General features: G+C 39.8%; 2 protein-coding genes across 2 annotated transcripts in view; one reads left to right on the top strand and one right to left on the bottom strand.

Moving 5' to 3' along the window:
* Positions 1 to 844: 844 nt before the first annotated feature.
* Positions 845 to 2,461, bottom strand: LOC115762834. The gene is made up of 3 exons (XM_030705201.1): positions 2,248 to 2,461; positions 2,030 to 2,167; positions 845 to 1,240 (listed from the first exon to the last, which is right to left on the bottom strand). The coding sequence occupies exons 1-3, from the start codon at positions 2,340 to 2,342 to the stop codon at positions 1,027 to 1,029; spliced, it is 447 nt and encodes a 148-aa protein (XP_030561061.1). The 5' UTR covers positions 2,343 to 2,461; the 3' UTR covers positions 845 to 1,026.
* A 4,607-nt stretch (positions 2,462 to 7,068) lies between these two features.
* LOC115762618 (protein HEG homolog 1) overlaps positions 7,069 to 19,430 on the top strand; it is a 29,276-nt gene continuing 16,914 nt past the window's right edge. Inside the window, exons 1-2 of the mRNA XM_030704916.1 lie at positions 7,069 to 7,117; positions 18,679 to 19,382. Coding sequence (XP_030560776.1) covers positions 18,685 to 19,382 — 698 coding nt within the window. The 5' untranslated portion in view covers positions 7,069 to 7,117; positions 18,679 to 18,684. The remainder of the gene's footprint in view (positions 7,118 to 18,678; positions 19,383 to 19,430) is intronic.

Raw genomic sequence — 19,430 nt, 5'->3', positions numbered from 1 at the left:
CCTTCAACACACACACACACACACACACACACAGGTGCACAGTCTGTGTGTGTGTGTGTGACATGTGCGCAGGTGTGCGCCCTGATTTTTTTTTTCGTTTTCAATTATTCACAAGTTAATTAAATAAATTTGCATAATTTGACTAGCTGAAAACTTGCAAATTATGTTATCAACTTTTCTTTTATTTTATTTTTTTGCTCGCCCGTTGACACATAAAATGTAAAGGGAAAATTTTAAATGAAAAAGACTTTTGGCCAAAAGCGGAACAGAAAAATTTTGTTTGCTGGCCGCGCGCGTGTGTGTGTGTGTGCGTGTGTGTAGGTGTGAATGTATTGGTGTGTGTCTGACTGTTTCCAACAACCACTGAACGCGCCCGCGCTGCTGCTACTGCTGCTGCTGCTGCTGCTGCTGCTGCTGCTGCTGCTGCTCGATGCGTGCGTACGTGCGACGCGCTGACTGTCTGACTGGCGACTGGGCCAACGACGCGAGCAGCAAGTGGACTAACGCCCCGAGAGAGCGGACGCGCGAGAGAGCGAGAGCGCGCGTGAGAGCGAGCGCGCGAGCTGGAAAGCGCGCCTGCATTAGTACGCAACAGGAAAGAGAGGCAGGCGAGCTTTCGCCTAGTTTATGGCGATGCTTTTTCGCATTTCGCCGAGCTTTTGACGCACATGGCATTTGTTTATATTTGGTCGGGCCTTCCAGTCGCCTGCTGGAAGCGGCGGCCAGTCGACGACGCGCCGTTATAAATAGCATTGCATATTTTTAGGCCGCAACAACTGCGCATGAACAGTTATAGTAGACGATGAAGAAGAAGAAGAAGAAGAAGAAGAAGAGCACAGAGAAGCACACGTTTTTGTGGTCTGTCTTTAATTTTGTTTTCGTTTCAACACGATGGCGGTTTAAAAGTGAAAGGGCATGGGCGGGTCTATCAAATTTACAGTCTCTGTGTGTGTGCTCGCACGGGCTTGTCGATAATTTGAACAAAAAAAGGAAATATGAAAATAATGCCGACACAAGCTTTCCAATTCAATCCTCTGCGCCGTTCGACTCGTTGCCAGTGTGGCCAATGTTTAGCGCCATTTCGGCCTGCGAGTGCCGCAACGGATACAGATGGTCCATGTGATCGATGAACGGTCGCACTCCCTCTGGATTCTTCATATACTTGGCCACACTGAGAATGATGTGACGATAGATCTGATGATCCCGATAGGCAGCATTCGGGCGTCGCTTCTGCGGTGGTCTATTAAAAAATAAACGAGCAGTTAATGGTTCGGCTGAAATAAACATTTCAATCGAAATGCACAGACTGCACTTTGGCATTCCAAATAGAACTATTATTGTTTCAATCGCATTTGTTAAGTGGAACACATAACCACAGAATATATGTATTGTAAGTTGAATTTTGTATATATTATAAGCTCTATTGCATATACATAGTATCTGCAACTTGTTTGTCCTTCTTGACTGACGGCGACATTCCACGTGAATAGGTGGAAAAGTGTTTGGCAAATGTGTGAATATAATTTTCAATGAAATTTCTGAAAACTTGATGTTATAGACTTTTCTAAAAGTTTAATTGGGCGGAAAGTATGGCTGTATTTTTAATAAATATCGCCCTCCTCTGTATATAATAGCGCTCTTCTCTGCGATTCTCAGCTATTAAATTGTACAATATTCTATCATATCGAAAAACTATTCAGATTTAAAAAAAAACTGTTCGATTATCAAAGTGCAAAAGTTTATAGACTAAGTTAACCGTTGCGTTGCAAATTGAATACAAACGTATTTTTATATGCCGCCCTACTCTGCGATTCTCAGGAATTCATACACCATTTGATGTCCATTTCTATCATATACTATGATCGAAAGGACTAAATAAATGCAGATCGCTTTTAAGAGCGCAAACATACATTTAAGTGCCGCCCTACTCTGCGATTTTCATGAATTCATTTAGGGTATTATATATGAGTGTACATAAACTTATGCTCATTTCTATATCGCCAGCTATTGGATAGATAATATTTCTTACCTTTCCTGGGCGCGCTGAACGACGCGTCTCCGTCGGACAATCTCAGTTCTCCGGCAGCTTTCGCAGTAGGCGAAGTAGCCGCAAATGGAGATGACAATGACGGCGATGGTGTAAATCAACCAGCTCCAACCGAGGAAACTGCAACACAGCTACAAATTAGTCTGCTGTCTCTCTCTATCTCTCTCACTCTCACTCTCTCACTCTCACTCTGTGCTTACGTCACAAATGTTGCATTCAAATCCTTCCAGATCTGCGAGACATTCTCGCGCTGGTTTCTCTTCGCCTCGTTCCTCCAGAAGGTAAACGAGAACATGGCTTTTTTATGGTTATTTTTTTTTTGGATTAATTTTTGCCAACAAATGTGTGTCAAGAAATTTTTGTTTATTGCCAAGATGTATTTACTTGCTGTCCGTAAACTCTAAACAAATCAAAGCCGCACCGAGCACAGCAAGGCAAAGCCAACTCCGTCCGGCAAGTTAAATCAATTGGAGTTTTTTCAAATGAACCGGTTCAAAGCAGGAATTATAATTCCCAAAAAAAATCGTTTTAGCTTGCGTTGAATTCAAAGTTTCAAGCCCGGTAACCGGAGAACCGGAGTTTTTTAAATGAACCGGTTCAAGGCTGGAATTAAAGCTCGGTAACGCGAACCTCAAGTTAAATCAATTGGAGTTCTTCCAAAAGAACCGATTCGGAGCAGGAAATATAAAAGAAAAATAAAAGAAACACGTCAAGGTTTTAGTTTGTTTAGAATTTTAGTTGCAAAAAGGGCGAGCTCAAAATCTCGAAATGAACCGGTTCGCCGCAAGAATTATAATTCCTCCCAAGAAAAACCGCAACAGTTTTAGTTTATATTGAATTCTAGTTGCAAACGGGGAGCTCGAACTTCGAGCTATAATTCCGCAAAAAAAAAACTGCAACAGTTTTAGTTTATGTTGAATTCTAGTTGCAAACCGGGAGCTCAAATCTTGAGTTATGTCAATCGCAGTTCTCGAAATGAACCAGTTCAAAGCAGAATCTACAATTGCCAATGAACCGGTTCGCTGCAGGAATTGCAATTCCCCCCAAGAAAAACCGCAACACATTCTGTTTGCATAGAATTCTAGCTGCAAATCGGGCAACTCGAACCGCGAGCCAAGAATATTATCTACTTTTCTAGTCATGATTTATGTGTAGAGATTTAATTAGAAAATGTTTTATTAAGCGAGCATCGTGTTTATCCTTAACAACCAGGAAGTTGTTAATGCATTTGCTTAATAAGGCGCCAAGGCCGCGACGATCAGTGATCAGTGATCAGTTGAGCAGTTGATCAGTTGATCAGTTGATCGGTTGATCAGTTGATCGCTGCGACTAATGCAAACAAATCGAAGTTGAGTTTCGCTTTGGCGAATTGGCCAATTCGTGCGCTTCCGTCAACGTCGCATCGTGTGGAAAAGCGTTATCAAATAAATTAACATCTATTCCTCTGGGCCGCAGCAGCTGACGCAGCTGGTGTCAAAAGATCTTTGACAATTTGCTGGACACATGCGCTCGATTTATGGCCCTGTCTTTTGCGCCTGCTCGCCCGCTGACAGCCGGAAAGGGGCGGCAGGGCGGCGGGGGGCGTGGCCCCATATGACATTGCATATTGCTGCGAATTGTGGGGCCCAGCCCACTAAAAAACAAACTGGGCCTGGGCATGACGCGGCAAACAAAACAAGCAAATTGCAAACGCAGACAACGTCGTCGGCTCCATAATGAAACGATCCTAACTCTCCAATCTGCTGACACATGGCAGCCCCAAACCCCCTGCCCCAATACCCTCGTCCTCCCACCAACTCCAATCGAAGTTCTAACTCTTGTAAAAATATTCGGATATACTCTGTTCAAATAGCGACAGAAGAGTTTATTAGTTCCTATAGCTTAAGAGCCTGGTTGCGGCTGAGCGCCATTAAAAGTCTTGTATTTTACAGTTTAACAGTCATCGCTTACAGTTTGAGAGTTAATAATAAAGGCAAATATCTAATAGTTGTATTTAATTCACAGTCTTCTAAGCACACGAAGATGGGCAAACATCAGTTTTCCTATAGTTTTAGAGTCACAGTTACTATTCTACAGTTTTAGAGTCAGCTTAGAGTATTTGGTTTGTCGTTAGCTAAAATGCATTGCCTAAAGTTATAAAAGCGCAGTGCTAGATATTAATTTACAGTTTGACAGTCACAAACGTCGGGCTAATTTATCGCCTTGGCTGGCTTTTACCTCTACAGTTTTAAAGTCACTGTAAGCATGAACTATTAATCAAAATAGACTTAATATACAATTTCGACACCAACTTTGGGCTACTCCTTTGGGCTAATCTATAGTATATACTAACAGTTTGGTAGTCACAGCATTATTGATTACTTACAGTTTGACAGCCGCAAACCTTGAGATAATAACTATGGCGGCCCTAAAATTCTACAGTTTTAAAGTCATCATTAGGTTGAACAACCAATAAGTATATTTAAAATTCTATGTACAGTTTGACAGTCACAAAAGAGTTACAGTTTTAGAGCCAACTTATAAACGATTTATACCTTATGAATCCTTGAAAGCTGAAAGCAAAAATCTTTTGCAGCTCTATTTTGGTTTTTATGCAAATACAGAGTATTGTGCAGTCGGTACATTTCAACTGCGCAGCTCTAAAGTGTTTTTCTATGTTAATTTTGCATGGTAATATTTTATTTATTTTCTATTTATTGAATAACAAACGATGTTTTAGCCATGAAAACAGAATTGAGAGACTATTCGCAGAGCGCGAGAGGGGGGGGGGGGGGGGGGGGGGGGGAACCGTGTGACAAACGGCAGGCCAAAGTGTGCATACCCTGAGCTAGAGTATAAGCAAGAGTTTGAGGGAGATCTCGAAGATAGGCTTGTATGGCGCGTTGCTTTTTCACAGATTCGATTCGATTGCCACTTAAAAAGTTGCCCATCTTTTTATGTTTTTTTCTCTCTCATCATCAAATGGCTGTCAAATTAACTAAATATGTTTACAATAGATGTGGCAAAAGTTTGAGGCGACCCACACGCAATGCAAATGAAGTGTTATCAGTTAAAAGACTTCCCTCTCCCATTCTGCCCCCTCTCTCTCTCCCTCTGTTATCAGGCCCGTTTTGATTAGCTTTGCCGCGTGGGTGTTCCCACTCAATAAGCGGCAGCTAATGGCCCAATAAATGCGATCACAAGGCCTGAATGCGCTCTGGTCACATCTGGTAATTCCCTTCCTCTTCCCCTGCTCCTCGAGGGGGGGGGGGGGGGGGGGGTCATGTTGACAGCCGCCGTCGATGTCGCCGCAATTGGGCAAGGGCCAGCAAACGAGTTCTTGTGGCAACTTCTTCTGTGCAAAGATCAGCTCGAGACGGGCAGCTCGGCATAGTCAAGCACAAATATTTAAGTTAACAACTCGCCACCGAAGAACACACAGAGCCATAAAAAGCAGGCAACAACAACAACAACAACTGCTCTCATCTATGTGCTTTGCTGCAGCTAGCTTGCGGGGGGGGAACGTCGACAGAAACAAACAAGAGCGCGTAGATTTCTACGCTGCGCCGAAGTCTGAATACTCTTACAATGCAAACGTGACTGAAATGTTTAAACAACATTTTCAATATCAAGATGATCTATTTTGTGATCCTATAATATGTATCTTGATACGATTATGAATATATGTAAAAGAAAATGTTGGGCAGATCAAATACGGTTTGCTAAGAATATTTTTAAAAAATTTAGGGCAGATAAAATACGATTTCTTCCTAATCATAAATCCAGATTTTAATAATTTGATATGTACATTCTCATAGAGTAGACCCACTTTCAGAGTATTCAAATCATTTGTATAGCTATAGCCTTGTGCTTAGGTATATCTTAGGTATATCAACAGAGTTAATTTAGTTTGGGCCTGCGTTTAGGGTATCTGCTAGTCAGGAAACTTTAACTAAAGCACTCTTACTTGTGTTTTCATTATTTCTAGTCCAACTTCAGTCATTCCAAGATCGCAATAATCGCAAGTTAAGAACGCCAATACTTAAAATATCTTAAAGTTTGCCAAATATGTATATCTACACAGCTCGTTGAAAGCTCCATATCCGGTGGGGATTCTCGTAGAAGCCATTTAATAGAGTACAACCCATATACCCTATATACGATATGGTAATGATTTAGTTAAGTTTCACTCAAATATTTTGAAAAACAAAAAAGTTGTGCTTATGTGTTACACATTGCTTGAAAAAATTTAAATGCACACTGTAAGAGTATAAAAAGAACTGCAATTCAGTCGCAGCAGTAGAAGCAGAAGCAGCAGAGGCAGCAGCAGCAGCAGCAGAGGCAGAAGCAGCAGAGGCAGCAGCAGCAGCGAATGCAGTTGCTGTCGCATTCTCAGTCGGCATTGGCCGACGCTGACGTCGTCGGACAGCCAACAGCTAAGCGAACGCAAAGTCAGCGTCGTCGGCGGCGTCGACAGCGCCTCATCGAACAAAGAAAGCGAACTTGTTCTGCGAATGGCCAAGTTTGTATTCGGCCGACAAGCCGAAGCCGACAAACGGTTCGGCTCAGAGCGCGAGCAGCGGGCAGCGCGCAACTGGACTCGCACTTTCGGTTTCTCTCGTGCCTGATCGCAGTTCGTCTCGGGACTTCTAAGCGAACAGTTGTTGCTGGCTGCGCCAAGCAAGCAGATAACGTGATCGGAACCGGATCAAATATCACGCAACGAACGTGATCAGTGAACGGCAGGAAAAATCACTTGAAACAGATTTTTACGGTGTTATTTTTTGGCTTGCCATACGGAAGCAGCTGGAGCAGCAAATATTTACACAATCCTCGACGTATATATATATATTTGCATACTGTACAGGCATCTATATAATTTATTACACAAGCGAATGCCGCGTATCTGCTTAATGTCAGCGCGAAAAAATTCAATTTATTGTTTGTGACTGCAAATTTGACATAATTCGCGTGTTTGATTTATATCGCCGGGCTCTTCCCGAACTTATCGCAAAGTAAATATATATATATACATATATATTTACCATATTTAGCTGCCATAATATAATTGTCTCCAGAACTTGGCCAATTGTAAGTTAAATGCAAATTCATGTTAATCGCAATTAATTGCAATTATTTATAAACTGACGTGCGACACTTCCTAGTCGGATTGTGTGGCACGATTACATTCATCTTGCTCAAAGATCTGGCAAGAAACGGTCCGTTATGTTTTTAGTACAATCGCATTAGTTACTATCTAGACATACTGAAAATATCTATGGGCTTATATAATTAAATAGTTATATAACTATCATATATAACTTTATTGAAATAACTTTAACTAGATTTTTCTACACCCATTTATTCTATATAACTGATGGTTCAGATTTTGTCGCTGGTTCGATTCACAGTTCAAACTAATTGCTTGTCCTTGGGTTCCATTCGTGCAGCTAATGTTTCGCATGCTTTAGGCCAGTTTCTGGTTCAAACCCTGTTGTGTCGTATACTCTTAAAAGTTGTATAAAACAATTATCTTTATGTATTATGCATATATGTGTATTATAAATTGCCTGTTGTACTGAGAATATAGATATTACTAAATATATTTTCATATACAAAAAAGAGGCTAGATTTGAGCTCTACCTGAAGCTCTATATGAATAGATAGTTCAAATGTTCGGGGCATTAGAGCTGAGTCTCCCTAAAGATATATATATATATATATTCAACTAAAGCATTTTTCAAGAAAAATGAGGCTTGGCTCGGATTTTGGTATAATAAATCCTTCTATATCTATATCTATATCTATATCTATATCTATATCTATATCTATATCTATATCTATATCTATATCTATATCTATATCTATATCTATATCTATATCTATATCTATATCTATATCTATATCTATATCTATATCTATATCTATCTATATCTATATCTATCTATATCTATATCTATATCTATATCTATCTATATCTATATCTATATCTATATCTATATCTATATCTATATCTATATCTATATCTATATCTATATCTATATCTATATCTATATCTATATCTATATCTATATCTATATCTATATCTATATCTATATCTATATCTATATCTATATCTATATCTATATCTATATCTATATCTATATCTATATCTATATCTATATCTATATCTATATCTATATCTATATCTATAGCTATATCTATATCTATATCTATATCTATATCTATATCTACATCTATATCTATATCTACATCTATATCTGTATCTGTATCTATCAGATTGAAAATTTGGCTATGAAAGAGGGGAATTTGTATAAACTTAATTAAGTTTGAATTAGTAAATGTTTTCTGCTAACATTTGTAGACTAGTTGGGAATTTTAACAAACTTTTTCCAGGTGCGAAAATTGCATTTTAGTTGCACTTAATTATGACGTGTGAGGAAATAAGTAGATAAATACAAATTGTTGCGATCTTCCGTTTTGTACAAATACGTATCCTAGAATTTCCGTTTGGCATTGAGATAAAACAATTGTGACATTGTCACGATCGGCACAAATTTGAGCGTGCTGCAAATAGAAATTAAAAAAAAAATGTTGTTGCATGATTTGCGCAATTGGCGTCAGAATTGTGCACATACACATATCTATATCTATATATATCTATATATATATGCGCATATATTCCACTAAATGTCTAGTCTAAATCATTTTTGTGCAAGGCGCATGTTAAATTCGCGGCGCTGTGGTCATAATTTTCCGTTCTGTTGTTTTTTTCTTGTTGTTGTTTTCTAATTAGCCAAAGTCATTTGCATGAATAACGCAGCTAACGGTAAATGGGGTTTTATGTCTTTTGTCTGCAACAGACTCCGACTCTCTGGGTCAGACAACAAAGGCACACGACTCGAACTGGGTACGCGAACGGGAACGGGGACTCGAACTGCGACTCAAACTGAGGTAGGAGCTGCTGCTGCTCCGGCTGGCCATGTATGGGCTTTTGTGCGTGGGCGTGGCCAACGCCCCTTTTACAACTGGCAAGCAATTAGCAAAAGACATCGGACAGCAGCGTCTACAAAATACTTGTTACAACTCGAGTTGTGTTTTTTTTTTTGTCAATACCCTGTACTCAGTAAGGGAAAGGCTAGATTAAAATTGAGCTCATGTATAATAGAAACTGTAGAAGGCTTACAAGATCTCCAGGGATCAAGGCGAATAACTTATATATATATCAGATTACCAGATTCTTCAAGTGTTAACATATTTTCTTCGTATCATATTATTGATCAGGACGAAACTCTGAGTCGATCTAGCCCTGTTCCTCCGCCGTTTTAAATGTATTAAGCTAGATACTTCAAATATTTTCTTTATCTTCTCCAGTTTTCATTATATCGAGAAATAACGATTTTGGATTATAGTTTTCTTTTCTTTCTTCTATAGTTTTCTCGAGGATTATAAGATCTACATACATTAAACTTGGTATAAAGCTGCGTGTATTGTCAACACGGCTTATGAACATAATGTTTTTTAATAGTTTAAAAGTTCCAAGATTTTGCCACAAGCTTTGGGATGTACAAACCTTTGTATGTCATGTTTTAGCCCTGCAAATTTCACAAAGATCGGACTCTAAACACCGAAGTTAATTGAGAATGCATTTTCCACGCACAGTGTTGGACAACGCATACAAGAGGCACAGCTGCTGCTGCTGCAAGTGTTGTCAATGTCGGCTCGCCACAGTTTACAGGCTAACTGTTAGTCGGGCATGCCCGACTGGAGCACTCTCACTTTTTTTATTCGTGTTGGCTTTTTGCAATTGTTATTCAAATCGAAGTTTTGCATTTGAAGTTGAACTTGTTGAGTTGATGTCGAGTCGTTATGTTATGTATGTTATTTGTTAAAGGTTTTTCTTGTTGTTGTTGTTGTTGTTGTTGTTGTTGTTGTTGTTGTAGCTGGGTGCCAAAATGTCAAACTGTCCGCGATGGAACATGTTGCGCATAGTTTTCTTTTGACTTTGAGAAAACACAAGGCGCAAGACTTGAAACACATTCCATTAATTGGACCGAGTGTAAAGTGTAAACTAAAAGCCTGCCATCGATCGTACGCAGTTTGAACCACGCCCCCCGCCTCCCTCCTCCTTCAATCGCCACACACCTACCGCGCCCTGCCCCCACCTCCCCTTTCCCAAGCAGAGGCAGCCAGTTTGTTGATCTTGCTAAAAACAAAAAAATAATAAATAATAAAATACAAATGTCAAAAGTAAGCGAGACACAACGCGTCGCATTGTCAATGAAGCACAATAAAATAAAATTAAATAAAATTAAATGAAATGAAGAGAAATAAAAATCAAACAAATTATAATAATATGCGAAAAGCATAAATATACCAAGCCAGCATTAAATAAATTATAATATACAAGTATTTTGGCATATAAGTATGCATGTGTGTGTGTTTGTGTGTATGCATGAATGTGTGTGCTTGTGGGCGTGTGTGTGTTAGTGTATGCATGTATGTATGTATGCATTTATGAATGTATGTGTGTATGCATGTTTGTTTTCCTTAGCTGCAAATTTAAATAAAACGAATTTCTGCCAAGTGCTCTCCTCCTCGATTCTCAAGAATTCAAGTAGGCCCTGCTTAAATTCAGCAAGGCAGGAAACGTTGGCTGCGGAGGAGCAACTTGCGGCGGTGGAGTAGGAGCAGGAGGGGCGGGTAAGTTGGTGTATGTATGTATGTGTGTATGTATGTGTGGATGTATGTATGTGTGTATGTATGTGTGGATTTATGTATGTGTGTATGTATGTATGTATGTATGCGTGTATGTATGTTTGTATGTATGTATGTATGTATGTATGTATGTATGTATGTTTGTATGTTTGCATGTATGTATGCATGCGTGCATGTACGTGTGCATGCGTGCATGCATGTATATGTGCATGCGTACATGCATTCATATATGCAGGCGTGCATGCATGTATATGTGCATGCGTACATGCATGCATATGTGCATGTGTGCATGAATTTTTTATATACATGTCACTGGCAAGGCCGGGGTATACCCGCTGGTATGCTATATTTTCCACCCCCATAACGTGGTCAAATCTCATCCGATTTTGTTAAGACTTCTTGGCATCTAAGTCCATCGACTCCAGAATACATATAGCTTAAAGGATCGGAGATTATTATATTCTATGCGTTATACATTTCACGACAAAATCATAATACCCTCTGCAAGGCTATAGAAATTCAAAAGAAATTCAAACAAATATTTAAAGCACTTTTCTCATATCCACATTCTTATTAAAGTTTGTTTAGAATTTGCCAAGTCTTAAACATATTCCCAAATATGTTTATGATAAACAAAAGTTAATGCTGAAAATCTTTGATATTCCGCTTAAAAGATTATCAGCTTTAATTGTCGATTTGCGTGGAAATTGTATTGTTAATTAATGATTTTAATTGGCTAAAATAAAATATGATTGACACGCTTCAAATTTGGTTGATGTACAATAAAACGGTTGGCCCAGTGGAGGACACATTGTGGGGTGAAAATGTTGCCTTTGCCCAAAATCAGCTGTTCCTTATTGGAGTATTTACTGTAGTGCATTTATGCTGTTACTCAGCATTTGACCCCTTGCCCTGAGCGCGAACGTGAGAAACCTGACAAAAGTGCCAGCAACAACAACAACAACAAGCGAAGCAACAACAAATGTGAGTAATATGTAACTACAGTTGGCACATATTTGATGATCTGTCAGATAAGATATAGCACGACGGCGATCCATCGAAATTCCGCAAGATTTTGCGGCGGTTATTGAACCCAAGAGCTGTGAGAAAAGCTGTGTGGCAATGGGATGAGCAGAGGGGCAGTACAGTGGGTGGGGGGTGATGGCCTCCCAACTGGGTGTTGGCTATGAAAATGCGTTGAAAAAATTTGATGAGCCCAATTTGCTTGAAAAGATCTGAAACATTTAACAGCTCATCTCTGTCTGTTGGAATATTTAAATTTCCGAAACGAGAAATACAGAAATTAATTACAAAGTTGCCATTAAATGCGTAAGTTGCCAAACAAAATTGTTGTTGTTGTTGTTGTTTTTGTTATTGTTGTTGTTGTTGGTTGTTGTTGTTGTTGTTGTTGTTGTTGTTGTTGTAGCTGGCAGGCGGCGTTAAGCTCTTAGTTTATCTCTTTATAAGAACTTGAAGGCGCGCCGTGTTTGGAACATGTTAAAGAGTTGTTGCTTTTGCTGCTGCTGCGATTACACAAAACATAAATAAAAACGCAGCTGTTTGCATTGCACAAAAATGTATGTATGCATAAGTATATACACACATAAAGACCATGCCCACTGTCTGGGCGAGGGAAAGGCAGCCAAGCATTTAATTAACATTTAAATGGCCAGCGCTGAGGAGCTGTTACTTTAAATTACGGCAACCGAATGATGCAAATACAACAACAACAACTAAAGTGGTAAAAATATTGCAGGCGGCTGTTAACGACCGCCAAATACCCTTTAAGAGTCTAGTAACAGCTTTGAGTGTGCCCATGAGGCAACATTTGTGAGAAGTTCAGTTTAAACTCCGCGATTTCAGAGACTAAAAGTGTTCGGGACTTGAAATTTGGAGCGCAGCGGAGGCTGAAAAAGGGGAATTCTCAATGAAATCGATTCAAAGCGATAAATAATCGATATGGAAATTGGAAGAGTAAACCATAATCCAGTTTAATAAAGTAATAATTAAGAGCAAGGCACACAAAATCTCTTAGCAGAGTATTTCTCTGGACTTTTCAGAGCAGGGCGCTTCAAATATCGGATTTAGTTTCTCGTAGAGCCTAAAGAATATTCAACTTTTAATATGGACTGTAAATTATCCACTTGCATTTAAAACAAAGTCATCTCGGAGATACAGCTTCGGGCTTAGGTATATACACTCACTTATATGTCATATTTAAGAACCCAAAGTTTAAGCAAGATCGGACTATAAAAGCCGAAGTTAATCAAGAACACATTTTCTATAGATGAGTTATGCCTAGGGTACTTCCTACAGCTTTTCTATAGGTAAACTAGGCCTAGGGTATTTCCTAGAGACTTCCTATAGGTAAGCCTAGGGCATTTCAGCATTTTCTATAGATAGAATAAGATTTCATTTCGGCATTTCCTGTAAAAAGCTAAGGACTAGGGCAGCTGCTGCAGCGCGACGCTCAGTCTAGGGTATCTACCAGCGGAGCATTTTCGACTAGAGTGCTTTAACTGGTTTTATATACAAATTTGGACAATTCTGCACGATTTGCAGAGTTCTTGACTCTGGCTTTCAGTCAGCTTCAAGTCTGTAGCTCGAACAGCCTCAAGATAAACTCCCATCAGGCTAACGGACACAAAACTAATATACTCACTTCGCTTTTTTTTCGAGGCTGAACATATTTTAGGCAACAACCAAGACATTTGCGTGGTTGTCTCGTGTGTGTGTGTGTGTGTGTGAACAGGTTAAACTCTGTGCACAGAAAAGAAAAAAATAATCTCGCGAAGAGAGTCAAAATTAATGCCCACGATAATTAAGCAATTGCAATAAGTTGAGAGCCGCCGTTTTAGTCATTGTCCCGCCCCCTGTCTTGCCCCCGTCTGGTCGGCATCTAAATGATTAATGGAGAAATGCAAAAGTTTTTTTTTTATTAATAAAACCGACTGTGGCCACGTTCCCGGAACAATTCTTGAGACAGCACAAAAACATAAGACTCGCAGCATACCAACTGGTAGACGGTCATAGAAATATATTTATACATAAATATATATATATATATACGTATGTATATATTTCTATATTTGCACAGTGCGCATTCGAATTATTGAACATGCGCCGAACTATTAAACTGTTCGCCCCAAAATTAATAATTTTGCGGTAGCAGTTTCTGTTTCTAGTTTCTTACAGTTTTTTAAAATACATATTTATTTATAGCTGATTGACTGACTGACTGACTGACTGATTGACTGACTGACTGACTGACTGATTGATTGACTGACTGACTGACCGACTGACTGAGCGACTGACTGACTGACTGACTGATTGATCAATCCACAGCTCAAATCAAATTAGAGAATAAGTTGCATTCTTTTCAGTAGTATAAACTCTATCGTAGAAATGATTCCACCGCCAAGCGTGTAAAATAGGTGGGAACCAGTTGATAAAAGTCAAATCTACGGCCGAAAAAAATCCACCGCCAATCGTGGAAAATAGATGATGGACAACAAATGTGAGAAAGTTGTTCGTTTATTATTTTAATATCATTATCTGAAATTTATAGTCATATTTAGGGAAAGTTCTTTAAAATAATTAGAATAAATGAAGAGGTTTCCTCCAATTCCACCGCCAAGCGTGGAAAATATGTGGGAATGAGTTATGAGAACGTTTTTTCGGCTTATTAACTAAATATGAGTTTTTGGACTTTAAACTTATATATAAAAATTATTAGGAATATATCTTCTTGCATTTTGTATAAAATTTTTTAACTGAGTAAAAAATGAGGAGATTTTCTTCAATCGGCTCTCAGTTTGTTTTCTAACTAAATAATGTATTGCAATAATTGTATTATGATTTGTATGATCATAGGCAGTAGCTATATAAACTATCAAATCAACTTTATAGGGCAACAGTAGACACTTTCATTAGGCCGATTTCAGGCAGGGACTCGAACCTCATTATTCAGTTGCTTTAATGAGACACGTGAACAACTCTTTGAGGCAACTGTCTTGAAAGAGGGAGAATTGTTAGGCAATGTATATGAATATATATAAAGTTAATTATTTTATGCTTTCCATTATTTTAATATTCAATTAATTGAATTATTAAAAATATTATATAATGAAATTGAAAAGAATTTCGAAAATACAATAATTATAATTTTGCTTATGGTTTGAGCTCAATTTCCTTTAGTAAATTTTAGAATCTTAAATGCAAAAGCAATAAAAAATCGCATGACAGTCTATTTTTTAGTATTAGACATTTATAGGAAGTGTTTACTGTTGCCTAATGTGCTCGTATATGTACTCACATCATATATATATATAGATATATACATTTATATATATATATATATATATATATATATCTCGTCTGCTGCTCGCATCTCTTGTGATTCATTGGCCATAGCTCATGTCTGGGTCAGCCAACACACGCACACACCATGGACACCCACAGCTTTGTCTGTGTGTGTGTGGTGTGTGTCTCAGTTTGACAAAAATAAAGTTGACATTTTCATGCTGAGAATGTCGCTGGATTTGCTGCTGTTTTTCAAGAGGGGGGATCGAGAGGCTGTCCACGCCTTGAAACACAGCATTTAACATGTGATTTATGTGCTGGGAAAACAAATCAATAACATTTAATACGCACACTAATTTACTCAACCCACACACACACACACAGATCTTTGGAAATATTTATGGACAAATTCCAGCTAAGCTGCCACCAGTTCGCCGGGCAGGTAAACTTGATTTATCCGGCGTGTTCCTTATGCTCAATGCCGGGCTATTAATTAGAAATATATCAAAATATTTTGCCTTCTTTTTCGGTTCAGGCCGCGACCTCCGTTTCCACTGTGCACCGTGGGCCTGCCCGCGAATTGATTTATCTATGGCCTGAACGATTTTGGCAAGCGGCAAGGGGCAAGGGGCGCGGGGCGGGGCAAGGTCAAGGCGAGTTGTCAACGCAGCTTTGAACTTAGATTTCAATGGAAATCGTATCAAAAGTATTTTGTTGTTTTCTTTTTTTCATGTCTGCAGTTTTGATTGAGAGAGGCGCCCCACAAAAAAAAAAAACAAAAACCTTTTTGCATTTCGCGGAACTATGACAACTCTGCCAGGGTCTGGGCCTGGCTCTGGGCTGGGTCAGCCAAGTGTTTGGGTTTTTGGTTTTTGGTTTTTGGGCAGCCGCTGACTGACAGTCGGAGCGACAGGCCAGTCAGACCTTTGCGCTGGGTTTCACTTACTAAGCGGCTTAAGGCCGCACCTGATGAGCCGAAGGAGTCCAGTTCCAATTGCCACAACCACGTCCACATTGGCCACCATTTGCCGCTCTCTTTTTCCCAATTTGCTGTGGCAAGTCAAGATTATTTTCTGTTTAATTTTTATTTCTTTTCTTTTCATTTTTAATTAGCCACAGCAATTGGTAATCGTGTTGTGGCTGCTGTCATTGAGCATTTTCAATTTTGGTTTTTTTTTATGAAATACCCTAGAAAGAGGGCTTACAAAGGGGCATATTGCCTAACTGCGAATGTATGTGACGGGCAGGCGACAGCTCTGGCAGGCGACAACTCTGACTCCTTAATATATACATATATTCTTTATCGATCGAACCTAGGCTAGGTTCAAGTCAGCTTAAAGTCTGCGACTTGCTCTCCGCGAGCGATAAATATCGATTTTCGGCATATATTTCTATGCATATACCAGATATTATATAAAGTAAATGTTTATATTGTTATCGATAATTATTATAGAATAACTATTATAAATGTTACCACATGGAGAACTCTATCCGTTTCAAGTAAATCGATATATATCGATATACAAAATACTTTAATACACAAATGTACTTTATCAGCTTTTACAATAGTACATGGAAAACTCTGCCCATTTCTTTTAAATCGCTAAATATCGATAGTTTCTGCGCATATAGCAGATATATATTCAAGCTCGAGTCATCCAATTTCTTATGAAGGTTCTTGTATAGCCTCATCAGTTTAAGAAAATGCCAATATTTCGGCACAATAACCCGAGTCGATCCCCATCCTCTTAAAACTGTCAAAATGTCACAGGCATATCGATTCTTTTTTTGTATATTCACGCATTTGAATATCATTTTAAAGCTCTGAGAACGACGAAACGATCACACAGTAAATACAAAAGTTATATTTAACATAAGCTAGAGCTTAGCGCAAGAGGAAGAGGCACAATTGCGTAACTGGGTAACAGGGTATCTGCGCGTGAGGCACGCTCGCCTAGAGCACTTCAATTGGCTTGTAATTGGGACAGCATAGAGATAGAGACAAGTGTAAGACATGTGTTAGGCCAACTTGAAGTTTAATGAGCTGCGTCATAAATTCAATTTGATGTGTCTGCCCGAAGCAATGAATATTAATAAGCTCACTGAGCAATTGCAATTGGAATTGGAATTAAAATTGTAATTGTCCAGGGCCAGGGGGGGTAGAGGGCGGTTACAGCGTGTTGACAAATGATGTGGCAACTGTGTGAAATTTTGATAAATACCTTAAACCGATGAAATGTCCGGGGGAGAACAAAGCGCTGCCAAAAATCGAGAATCGCAAACTTCCGGCTTCGGTTGTCGTCGCGTCACTTCAATTAATTTCAGGTCAACTTTTTGTTTATGCCAGCTGCCGGTTCACTTAACTGTTAACGCGCTCTACAACAACAACAACAATGATAATAATATAATATTAATAATAATAATAATATTAATCGAAATCGCAGGCAACGTCATGTTGTACAAATTGCCTTTGTCCGGCTGATTCAAGTGTTTCCACTCGACCATGAAAAAAAAAAGCGCGCACACACTCGCGTCGAACTCTTGAATGCCCTTTGTTTTGTGCCTATAGAGTATAGAGTTTGAGTAAATTACAGCTGATACGATCAGCCATAAAGTTCAAGCTACCCAAGTTACTTGGTTTGTTTTTTTATTCATTTCCAGATATTTTCTTTGTAATTAATTTAAACGATTTATTTACTTACAATGCAATGCTGTTAAGCTTTTAGTTTTAAATAAATTAGGTAATTATTTTCCATATCTTTTAGTTATTATAACTATGAAGAGTACAAACAGTTCAAAGAAAAGGTATTTTAGTTATTTTTAAAGTATAAGTTCTCTAGATCAAGTCAAGCGCAGGCCCTGAGCTCTCGATTTATTTTGGCATATTCTTAGGAATGTTTTACGTAGCTTCTTTAACAGTAAAATCTCTCTTGAGAGAATTGACATTTTTTTAAAAATAATTTTCGTGCCTTTAAAGTCGTACATTAGCTTTAAGGAAGACATAATACTTTTTGGCTCACTACTTTCACGCTTGCCGCACGGCAACACTGTTTGTACATATTTATCGACCTTAACAGCATTATGTTGATGCTGTTAAGGCAATCACAGGCAAGCAGTAGCCAATTTTAGCTATTTTCTAGCTTAATTTGGCTAATTGTTGAACTCATCAGCCGGAAACAATTGAGATTTTATTATAATTGAGATTTTTGGCATTTTAAATACTAGCAAAGCAGTTTGTTGTTTATTTGTGCTCAGCTATTTTTGGCTTAGTTTGACATGGGTTGCTGCTACTTTTTTTGAAGCGACGCTTGGCAACACTGTTTGCCAGCAATAGTTTACACGTTAAAGTTTACCCGGGCTCCTTTAGGGCTGACAAGCTGAGCGCGGCGCGGACTGAGCTTATGATGGACAGGTCAGCGCGGCTGGCAGACAAAGGAATTGTGGAATTGTTAATGAGCATGAGGATACACGTTACAGAGACAGAAGTCGAGACAGATCCGTCTTGTTGCTTAAATTAAGCGAGGCGTGCCAAGTGACTAGGAATCGCGAAAGTGAATGCCCGAACAATGCTCTGTTTTATTTTCTGAGCACTCAATAAAGATATGTTCCTCTGTCTCTCTGTCTCCTTGCAGTTCAAGATGACGCAGCTGTGTTGCACAGTTTTGCTGCTGCTGCTGCTGCTGGCGGCGGCTTCAACAGGTAGCCACAACAACACCCGCTCGCACAACCATCGGCTGCATCGACAGCGTCATCCGCACAGTGTCAAGTCGGAGGTGGAGCTGCTGCCGGGCGTGACAATGCGTCCGGTGCGCGGCACGGACAGCACGCGGCTGCGCCGTCTGCCCCATCATGCCCAACAGCCGTACAACAAGGTCTTGACGCGACGCCTGCATCAGCATCAGCAGCATTCGGGCGCCCGGCCCACCGAGTGGGATTACAATACCTATAACATCTATACGAACACCTTTGGACCGCCGCCGCCGCCGCTGCCGCCGGTCTCGCCGTACGCCGGCAAGGGTGAGGACAACACGGGCGATGTGGAGTTTATCGGCGTCAGCGGACGCGGACGTGGCTACGAGTATGTGCCGCCCATCACAACCGCGGCGCCACCGCCGAATCTCAATCGTCGCGCCATCACGCCCGGCCTCAGCATGGGCACCGTGCCGCCGCTGGTGCCAGCCCGGCGTGGCTATAGCTACACGACAACGGCGCCCAGCACCTCCACCAGCAGCACCACCACCAGCACCACCAGCAGCATCAGCAGCACCACCGAGGAGCCCTACGAGACGAACACAATCAGTCGCAATTATCCCACAGATGCCAAGGAGATGGAGCGGTAAGTTTGGCAGCCAGTGCAGCGGCTGATAATTTATATTATACTCTG

This window comes from Drosophila novamexicana, unplaced genomic scaffold (assembly GCF_003285875.2).
Source record: "Drosophila novamexicana strain 15010-1031.04,08,12 unplaced genomic scaffold, DnovRS2.1 tig00000644-arrow-pilon, whole genome shotgun sequence".
Lineage (NCBI taxonomy): Eukaryota > Metazoa > Arthropoda > Insecta > Diptera > Drosophilidae > Drosophila > Drosophila novamexicana.
This window is presented reverse-complemented; position numbering and strand designations above follow the sequence as displayed.